At 40.3% G+C, this 10489-nt stretch overlaps 1 protein-coding gene and 2 long non-coding RNA genes across 5 annotated transcripts in view; 1 reads left to right on the top strand and 2 right to left on the bottom strand.

The window, feature by feature from the left end:
• usp6nl (USP6 N-terminal like) overlaps positions 1-8787 on the top strand; it is a 51376-nt gene extending 42589 nt beyond the window's left edge. For 2 of the 3 annotated variants that reach the window (XM_034863742.1, XM_034863743.1), the window contains exons 10-14: positions 1266-1360; positions 1657-1722; positions 2323-2422; positions 2512-2664; positions 6046-8787. In XM_034863742.1, coding sequence (XP_034719633.1) covers positions 1266-1360; positions 1657-1722; positions 2323-2422; positions 2512-2664; positions 6046-7601 — 1970 coding nt within the window. In that variant the 3' untranslated portion in view covers positions 7602-8787. The remainder of the gene's footprint in view (positions 1-1265; positions 1361-1656; positions 1723-2322; positions 2423-2511; positions 2665-6045) is intronic. The other variant, XR_004655488.1, reaches the window with a different exon arrangement.
• LOC117938843 lies at positions 1122-2480 on the bottom strand. The gene is made up of 3 exons (XR_004655490.1): positions 2301-2480; positions 1260-1357; positions 1122-1152 (listed from the first exon to the last, which is right to left on the bottom strand). It is a non-coding gene; the product is annotated as an uncharacterized LOC117938843 (long non-coding RNA).
• LOC117938842 overlaps positions 7734-10489 on the bottom strand; it is a 4755-nt gene continuing 1999 nt past the window's right edge. The window contains exon 2 of the long non-coding RNA XR_004655489.1: positions 7734-7815. This is a non-coding gene — a long non-coding RNA (uncharacterized LOC117938842). The remainder of the gene's footprint in view (positions 7816-10489) is intronic.

Genomic DNA, 10489 nt, shown 5'->3' with positions numbered 1-10489 from the left:
CGAAAAACATTTTAATAAGTCATAGTATAGAATGATGAAAAAGTCACAGTATACCATGTCGACTGTTTTCGACATCAGAATCAGAATCAGCTTTATTTGCCAAGAATGAGGACACATACAAAACAACCAAACAGTATATACACTCTAATATATACATACTCTATAGAGGCATGAGTGCAATAAAGAGTTCAACCAAAATTATTCAAATATGGAACATAGTGCAAAGGGTACTAGGATAACATTGAACATTATGAAAAGTTCTGAAATGAGAATGATGAATTAATAACAAATAGTAAGTGAGATATGACAATGATCCATACTTTACTATGACTTATTTTCAACATGCTACACTATGTCTTTGTTCGATATACTACACTATAACTTTTTTGACATGCCATCCTATGACTCTTTTTGAAATACTACTCTGTGGAAATTGCAAGAGAAAATTTCTCACTTTGAGCACACAAATGTGCGTGTTGTTTATTTTCAATAGTAAACAAAACACCCACATTGGTCCAACGTCATCACACATTCAGAACCCCTTAAGGGACATGATCCCTGCACAGTCATACTTACATGAAATGAATAAGGACAGTAAATTACATGTACAACACTAAGAATACTAATTACTGTGTTTAGAATCAACGGTGTTTAGAACAACACTTAACAAAGGTGAACTATGTATGTCACAGTCACTACAATACTATGACTTGTAATGATTTTGTTCAAGCCAGTATGTGTTAGTGTTAATAATAGTGACAGCCTGTGAAAAGAAACTGTTTTTCGTCTGTTGTTTAGGCCTAAAGTGTTCTGTAGCCAGAGGGAAGACGTTTTTTTTTACAGTTCAAGGTGTGACGATACATAATAATAATACATAATATAATACAGAATAATTGCTGTGGAAAGTTGGATTAGCAGCTCTTGAGGCAGGTTTAACTTCCTGTGATGGCGCAGGAAGTACATCCTGGGGCTTTTTCCTGTTGGTATCGATGTTGGACCTTCACTTAAGGTACCGGAAGATTGTGGACCCCAGAAACCTAAAGGATTCCACAGCAGACAGTACGTGTTCAACTCCCGTCTGTAGGCCAGTGACCGTTGTGTCCTCTGCAAATTTGGAGTTTAACAGATGGATCTCTTGAGATGCAGTTGTTGCTGTAGAGGGAGAAGAGCAGTATTAACATAAAATCATAGAATAGTATGTATGATTCAATAGTTCAGGAGTCATCCCCTCTTAACCTGCCCATCTCTGCTGTCCTTACCTTTAGGGTTCTTTATCCCCGGGTTCCCAAAGCTGATACGTTTCCAGGATCACCACGACCGCATCCTCAAGAAGATGATGCCCAAACTGAAACAACACCTGGTGAGACAAAACACTGCTGTAGCAATTAATAATGCAACAAGTAATCATAGTAACAGAAGTCTATGTCACTACATCAGAAAACTTATTAGTGCCATCATTGATAAATAATATGTAATCTATCTAAAGATGTGTGTTTCATGGACATACAGAACATAAACAAGCATTATATTTTAACAAGTGACATAAATTATGTAGATTAAACTATATTATCATAGAAAAGAGCCCTATACAAACATAGAATAAGTGCTCGGCTGCACTAGAAAGACTTTCTGTTGGGTTTGTTATTGCTCCTGCAGGACAACCAAGAGGTGTTAACCAGTCTCTACACCATGAAGTGGTTTTTCCAGTGTTTCCTGGACAGAGTAAGTACAAAAACAACAAGCTAATCACACACATGAAATATGAAAATGTAACAAAACTGCTGCTGGAGGGTTTCTCTTTCAAAGCCGATGGGAACATTTCCTTGCTTAATCTTCCCACAACAAGACCTATTTAATCTTAAGAATGAAGTTTTACAATATGGGACAACATCAGACTTTTAAAGGATATTCTTTAATTTCCTCATTCTCATCAAATGCAATTAAAAGACCAAAACCAACAATAAATCGATGCTACTACCAACTCCCCGACAAAAGCACCATTTCAGCAAATTTGCTAAAAAACTACATTGTCCAACACACTGTACAGAGTTTTTTTATATCCAGTGTATATTTGTGACCCATTTTTAAAGATTCACTTCATCAAATAACCAATGGGCTAGGGTATGAAAGACAGAGCATATTGACAGATGGACTAACACACTGGTGTTGGTCCACTTTTGGTGGGATTTGTTGACAATAACAAAAACCGAGATCTATAACCATCCTCATTCTTTATGTGAGCCAAAAACAATATGTCAGTCTATGTGAAGCCTAAAGGGAAAACAAGAAGATCTTCTAACCTTTTGTTCCGTTTGTGTCAAGACTCCCTTTACCCTGACCCTCAGGATCTGGGACATCTACATCTTGGAGGGAGAACGAGTGCTGCCCACCATGTCCTACACGATCCTCAAACTGCACAAGAGTAAGCCTGTTTCCTCTACTCAGTGCTACTGATGTCCACCTTTCAAAGACTAAAAAAGTCTTACTTGTGTGTGTGTGTGTGATTTACAGAGCACCTGATGAAGCTGTCCATGGAGGAGCTGGTGGAGTTTCTGCAGGTGACATTGTCCAAAGATTTCTTCTTCGAGGACGACTTTGTGGTCGAGCAGCTACAGGCGTCCATGACGGAGCTCAGGAAGGCAAAGCTGGAGCTGCCTGCTCCAGGTACTGCTGCAGCCTGACGCACACAGACAAAGATCAACCAGCTATGAATACAAAAATACTTGTTTCAGCTACATTACTACTGGCCTTTAAATCACAGAGACAACTTTAAACCAGTATTCATCATATTACAACAAATACAAATTACAAAAGTATAATGCAATTTGTTTTATTTTAATCAGAACTGGTTAATAGTATGCTTATCATACAAAGGTAGGCCTGAACTAATACAACATACTATATTATAATATGTAATAATAATTAATAAGTATGGATAAGGGTTTCAACATCCAATTAGTTTGAGAAAAAAAAAAACCTTTTTATAATTTATTACTGAACAAAACAATAAGATTTATTGATTTTTCTGTGGTTTTTTTTCATTGTTAATTAAGTGTTTTTGGGTTTGGACTGAAAAAGCAATTTAAAGTCATAATTTCTTCACACAAATATGTCCAAATCAAAAAATAATTAATTATCAAAAGCTGCAATTCATGCTGATATGGTCCCTAAAAAAAGACAAACTCTACCCACAAACACCCGGGGTTTTAGTTGACAGTGAAACCTTTGCCCCTCTTTTTTTATTATTGCTTCTACGTGACTATAATGCGTGTGGCTTCCTGCTGCCCTTTAGCTTGTAGCAATAATAACAGTGTGTGTTTCTAATCTTGCTCTGTCTCCACATTAATCTTCCTTCTCTCCCTCTTCTTTCAAACGATGTTAGCTAACAACAACAAAAGTGTGGCTGTGAGTGGGGGCCACATTCCCTCCTACAACAGTAACCGGTGGGCTATCCTGACTGGTCTTCCCCTCTCTATGTCTCTGTCCATCTGTCCCACAGTCAGTTCGTTTGTCCTGTCTGACGCCTGTCTGTCCATCAGCACTCGGGTTTTTTTCCTTCTAAAACTAGTATTCCAGCTGTTTTTTTTATCCCCCGCATAATGTTTTAACTAAGTTCAGATGCATTGCTTCAGTCCTGCGGTGGCTGGCTCTCCTCTAGTCACTGTATCTTCAGTTGAGTTTTTTACCCTTGACATCAAAGTGGTTGTTAAATTTCAGGTGACGTAAAGTGCCCCCTGGTGGCCAACTTAATGACTAACTGCATGATACTGTTATAACTGGGAAGATTTATTCTTTTTTGTATTCTGTTTGATACCTTATAGTATTTTGTTGGCCAGCTTTCACTGTTTTAATCAACAGCTGATCTGCACACTGACTATTACTGTGACTCTGCCTTTAAAAGTGCAGTCTTGTGTTTGTAAATACCGAACACCTGTCCTCAATCTTTTTCAGGTTCCTGTGTTGTCTTCTTGTATTTAGTCATTAGCCAGTTAGGCATCTACACCAGCGGTTTTCTGTTGTAAGATTTATTGACATCAATACAGTAGCTGAAGAAGGATCCAGAATCCTCCTTTCTTCCAGAGCCCACACAAATATAACAGTAGCTGTCTGTTCGTTTCCTCTGCCCGCTGACAAGATAATGAGCCACTTTTCCACCATTGGAGGCTTTTGTTTAACTTCTATTTTAACAACCATCTGCTACCACGTTTGCTGGGGTGCATTTTTAAAATCAGCATTTTTGTATTGGCAGATCTGTAAGAATGACTGTGGTTTTATGGTTTTGAACTTCACTTGGCCTAGTTTGAGTTAAGAGTAACACTCCACTCTTACAAACCACATCACCACCACAGTATAATTTACTGCAAACACCAGCTGGATGATTCTTTGATCTAGGAGTGCCAGAGGCTGGATTCACTTCGTTTTTTTTGTCACTAACTCCTAAAAAAAAGTTGAGTTTAGTTTAGTATGGGCTATTGACTTTAAAGGCTACCAATAGCTGACCTATGGGCTGATAGTATTAGTATAAATAATCTTTATGTGCCTTCAGAAAAGGTGCTGCACACTGTTTAAAGCTTAAAACTACACAATTGTATGAGCAAACAGTTTGGATTTAAGATTCGTATCAACCCAACCTTTTGTTTTTTAATCTTTTATACCGAAAGTGCCTTGTTCGACACATCTCCCCCTAAAGACGGTCATACAAGAGGAGAAATCTCTAAAATCCACTAACATTTGGATGACCTTTTGTTTATAAGTGAGGATAAAGCTCTCTACAGCCCCATTTATACTATCTTGATGTAAAAGCAGCTCCTTAGGGCAAGGTTAAGCAGGTTCCACCGTTTTACACTTCCTCACCACACTGGAATCACTTACTCTTTCCGATACTGGTAGCCTTGAACAGCTTAGTCATAAAGTAAGGAACATGGAGGACAATATAAAATCAATATGACTCAAACAATGCTCATGTACTTTAGAGGAAGTTCACATAAACCAGCCAGAAAGCATGCTTGCATAGCATTCTTGAATTTATGTTGTTTTTTATTGCAGTCTTGTGTTCCTATTTTTCATTAAATTCAAAAAGTGAAATAGACGATTGCATCTGCGATTAATATTTGATCATAACATTGTAATGTTATACTGTACTGCCCCTTTATTGACAAAAAATATTTAATACAGCTTTAATTATACTTATTTGTTTTTCTATTTTTTAACCGCCATTTGTGACAGGTTGCTTGTTCATACCGTCACAGCCCTAAGTACGCTATCATCCTGCCTCCTCTATATCTAAAAATGCATTCAAGAACTATGAGTAGGTGTACTTACCGGATTGGGACAGGATAAGTTTGTAGGATAGTCTCCAGTGGAGAAGGATTCCTGAAAGAAGAGACAGAACTGTTTTAATTTGTGGTTAGAAAGAACACTGCTGTTTTTTCCCCTTACAGTCCCCAACACCATCACTGTGTCTTCACACTGTATATAAGTTACTGTCAAATGTTGTTTTTTCATTTCTTCGTGACGTAAAGCAGTAACTTTAAGTATTAATATCATACTTGTACTGGTAGTAGAATAGGAACTTTGGTGCAAGCTGAGGAGTCTAAGTGAAGCAATATTGCTGTGGCTTTAATTCTTGTACTTATCTGTCTCAGTACTTTCAACATGGTTCATTAATCAAAAACTATTTCCGTATGACCTTTTTAGTCTGGGGCTACTGCTGCATGTAAGTACAGATTAATGAAAGAGACCACTCAATTGAATGTCACTTCCTAATTGAGCCCCTCCAGCCAGCTGAGAATTAATATCAAACACTTTTTCTGATGTTTTTTTTCTGTCCTTTGCTCTTTGCCTGTGGAAATGTGATTATGTGTCGTGATGAATGTAATTCTCCTTTATTTTACCTCTCTATGGCAGTGGTGTTGCATGAATCCATGTCCCTGTTGTGACTCCTCATCTGATGTGAATCAGCACCACAAAGTGTGTCAGACCATCAATGTTCAGTTTGGTTTATTGATGGCGCTCTAATGTGTTTCCACTGTTTTCAACTTGCAGGTAAAGAAGACGAGTATCCCAAGAAGCCTCTAGGGCAACTTCCTCCTGAGGTGGCAGCCGCCGCAGTGAACCACGTGGCCAACGGTCAAAGCCACACCGAGCCAGTCGAGGCTACCAGGGATCCAAGTCCTGTACCAGACCGCAAGCGGGACAGCCGGCCCCCCAGCAGGTCACGCCGGGACTCGCTGGAAAAATCAATCCGCCACCACAAGGCTGACAAGAGGGATGCCCGCTCCCGGGGATCGGGAAAAATCCCAAATGAGCATCAAAAGCAGTCCACCTCGACCACACCTGAGAGGGGAGCAACACCGCCCTCAGCTCCCACCCCTGCACCACAGCTCATTACAGGGGAAAGAGGGAAGCCTCAGAGCCACGCCACCGCCAACCATAACTCCAACGCAGCCTCCAGCTCTCGCAAAGAAATCACTCCCCGCTGGTTCAAACCCTCAGAGACAAAGCTGGAAGCGGTCAAAGCAGCAGCTGCCCGTGACGTCCATCTGAGCAGGGGGGTGTCGCCGGCCCCTTCCAGCCCAGAAGACAGTGTAACGCCCCACCGCCGGCCACACTCCAAAGGCTTCATCCCTGACTCCAACCGCGGCTCCAATGCCTCCCAGTATGACAATGTACCAGGGCTGCCGGAGCAGGATTTTGAGATCCTGGAGCTTGACAGACCCCCGTCCAGAATAAGGATCCCCCGCAGTGAGACACCCTTCAGTGTATCGTCCCTCCATCAGGGCAGCCCCAGTCGCACACCCAGCCTGGCGGGGAGCGTCGCATCAGGGCCCGGGATGGCCACACACCCTCTTCCTACTACATTTTCCCACAACAGTCCAGGAGGGGTCCCGGCCAGCTACCCTGACAGCCAGAGCCGGTACCACACCCCTCCCCAGAAGCACTCCCCAGGCAGAACTACTACCGAAGTCCCTATCTTCCACCCCTCTTACAGCGTAAGCCTGGACCACAAAGGAGAGGACAGACTCTATGCTCCCCCCTCCCGATTAACCCCACCTACTAATGTGGTGTACGGGGAACGAGCGTACGCCACCACCCAGCGCCAGAGCAACAACCTCTCCCCAGAGAAGGCTCTTATGAACAACTCCTTTGCTACATACCGCAGGCAGCCACCACCTAGCTCCTCCCACAACCCCCGAAACGCCAGGCCTCACCTGGAGCATTCCCTGCAACTGGAAACCCAGGGGAGCTCCACCCCTATCTACCTGCAACAACTCACCTCCACCGCACAGGTCTACGCTCCGGTGGACTACAGGTTTGAGGGGCCTCGGCGGCCTGTAGACGGGCTCCTGTGGGCTCCGGAGGATGGGCTGCCCCCTCAATCCCCAGCTGGGATGCCACGCTCACCCAGCTTCCAGCGAGCCCAAATGTCTCCCGTTGAGGAGTTTACTTTCCCCCCCAACCCAGACGGCCTGCTTCTATACAGGACACAGTTCCAGGAGCAGCAGCCTGTCATACGGCAACAGCTCCCCCAGCTGTTTGGAGTACCACACTACAGGCACGCACAGGAGGCGTTCGCGATGCAGGAGTCCATGCTGCTGTGATTGGACGATAGAGAAATGGCGAGACACTGTAAAAAACAAAAACAAACTGAGGTGTAGTCACTGACACTGTGGTAAAGACAAGCAGTTGCCCTAGCGTTGTGAGGAGCCTGGTTTTGTTTCTGCTCTGTTCTTTGTGTGAAGTACTGACCTTCTGACTGTCACGCTGCATCGTAATGTTGCGGGATGCACCAGCCTTTGAAGTTTTTATTGATCACTTTAAAAAGAGGAATAAAAAAACACTGACTGAAGATTTTATTTTATTTTTTGATGTAGAGCATTAACAAGAAGAGACAGTATATATCTTTTAGAGTGCGATGTGTACAGTGGATTTTTTGTTAATATGATGTCAGTAGCAGGGGAACAATCTCCTGAAAAGGGAAAACTCTGATTCATTTTCCATCTTTATTTTTTTATGTTACTTGCAGATATTTACATTAGAGATTGATTTACTCTAAATGCTTGTGAATGTTATTTTTCAAGGAGAAGAAATAATAGTATGTCCAATGATAAAATTAGAAATCCATAATGAACTTACACTTACGTTTTGATTTCAATTTTGCAGCGCGTACAGCATAGAGAGGGCAGGGTTTGTTGTTTATTTTCTAGTCTCCTTTCAGTGATAATATTTCTTCCTGATTAACTAATGTGCAATTAATTTCTCTTTTATACGTGAAGTAAAGTGCGTTGGTTATTTACACATATTTGAGGCCAGTGAAGTTTTTGGATTAAAGACTCAAGGAATATAGAGCTAATTTGTGAGGGCTAATAATATAGATATATTGGTTCGGTGGCTTTAAGCCATCTGATTTGCTAAGTTACCATAGATAACATGTTTTTTTCTTTCTTGCTGTACTGTAGTTACATGCAGCCAGAGATGGATGTGAACTATTTTCAGTGCTTCATTATGTCTTATTATTTTCAACACTGTCATATCAACTACTGTTCAGCTGTTGGCACACACTCAGCCACACCCACACTACATGTCACGAATGTGTAAGTCACACATTTCAACATTTAATCACATTCCCTATTTTTATTCCTCATACTCTGGTTTTGAAGCAGTTATTCTCTAACAGTATTGCCGTACTGTTCATTGCATTCCTTAAGTTATCTTTGTTTTTTGTTAAACAACTAATTGCAGACCATTCTGATACTTTGCTTAATAAAATGAGGTCAGTGAAAATGAGTTGCTGGCTCTGTCTGTGACTTGCTGTAAATCAGAGGTTTCTTCCAATGGGGGGGTTCTGCTGTTGTCTTTTCTACTAATAATCAAACTCTGCCCCCAAGTGGGGACATTAGGATATAAGCCCTTTTTAAAAGGGCAGAAAGGGTTTTTAGGATGCAATAAACGCAGAAACCAGGATGTTAGACTTGGTAAATTTATAGTAATTGAGATCCCAGCACTTAACAATGAAAGGCAGACCACTTCCTTCTCAGCCGTCAAACCTAAGTTAGGCTAATCATATTGACTGAATATTATTTTTGTTATCACGCTGTAATACCTTCCACAGCCAGATAACAATCGACTATTAGATCTTTTGTATTTAAAAGTATACTAGTAATGTCTTAAGCTAAAATGTCCCAAGTTCCAGCTTCCCAAATGTGAGAATAAAACTTTTCTACATTACATTATATTTTGGTTTAAAACATGTCATTTGAAAAAAAGTAACTTTGGTGTTTAGCGAAATGTTGTGGACCTTTTTCAATATAATCTAAACGACTCGTTCAATTATTGACAGACTAAATTACAGTGAAAATCATTTAGTTGCGGCCACATCTTAAAACCAATTATTATTTTCTCCCAGTAAAAGAAGATAAATGCGCGATCACGGAAGGCTTTTATCATATGGATGCGCCGACAGTGGTGTTGTCATTACTTTAAATTCCTCATGAGGGAGATAGAAACCATGCACAATAGCTTTAATGGGGATAAATTACAATCTGGTGCTGAAATAGCAGATTAATCCGTCAGTCAAGTAACAGAAAATACTATTTTGATTAAATGTTTTTTAAGCAAAAATACCAAATATTGACTAGTTCTAGCTTCTCAAATGTAAGGATTTTCAGTTTCCCTTCTTCAGTCTTATGATAGTAAATTGATTTTTTGGGGGGTTGGACAATTGCTTGCGTGGACAAAAAAGCTAATTGAAGATCAAGGTCAAATCTGGCTTCAGGAAACTGTAATGTGTATTTTTCACTATTTTCTGACATACATAGACCAACAAATGAAAACAAATGGCAGACTATTCAATAATGAAAATATACCTAGTTATCTGCAGCGCTGCTACAATCTAAATCATTAGAAAATGAACAGAAACAATCTGTTAAAAATAAGTAAGTTATACTGAAATAAATAATATGCTGTTAAATGCATTCTAATGTTCTTGTATATTTCTGGATTAGTTGAACGCGGCTTTTAATCACGCATGGAAATGTAAATTTAAAAAAAATTGCTCCGAGATGCGTCGATAAACGGTTTAGAATTAAATCGATGTCCTTGGAAAAGGAACCAAATCAGGAGGTGCCCAAAGACTGTATTTGAAATAGGTACCCGGTACAGGGTACAGGGTACAGGGTTCAAACTGACACCATGGTGGTATTTGATTATTTATGACCCAAATTACTTTTTCGCCCTTATGGCTGTTGTTGTATATGGTGATATTTTTGCAAATGTCTCTGGCCACTGGAACGCTATGTCTTTTTATTTAAAACAATTATACTTATCAAACAGATGGAATTAGAAATAAAGGCCTGCCTCTAATAAAAGCCTCGTACCTTCTGCGGTTCAGGTAAATAAATATCCCGGATTTTATTTGAGGAATTACGGGATTAATTTATCAGAATCGAGCATCGTATCGTTCTAGAGAAAATCGCGATGCATCTAAGAA

The sequence above is a fragment of the Etheostoma cragini genome, chromosome 23 (genome assembly GCF_013103735.1).
Source record: "Etheostoma cragini isolate CJK2018 chromosome 23, CSU_Ecrag_1.0, whole genome shotgun sequence".
Taxonomy (NCBI): domain Eukaryota; kingdom Metazoa; phylum Chordata; class Actinopteri; order Perciformes; family Percidae; genus Etheostoma; species Etheostoma cragini.
This window is presented reverse-complemented; position numbering and strand designations above follow the sequence as displayed.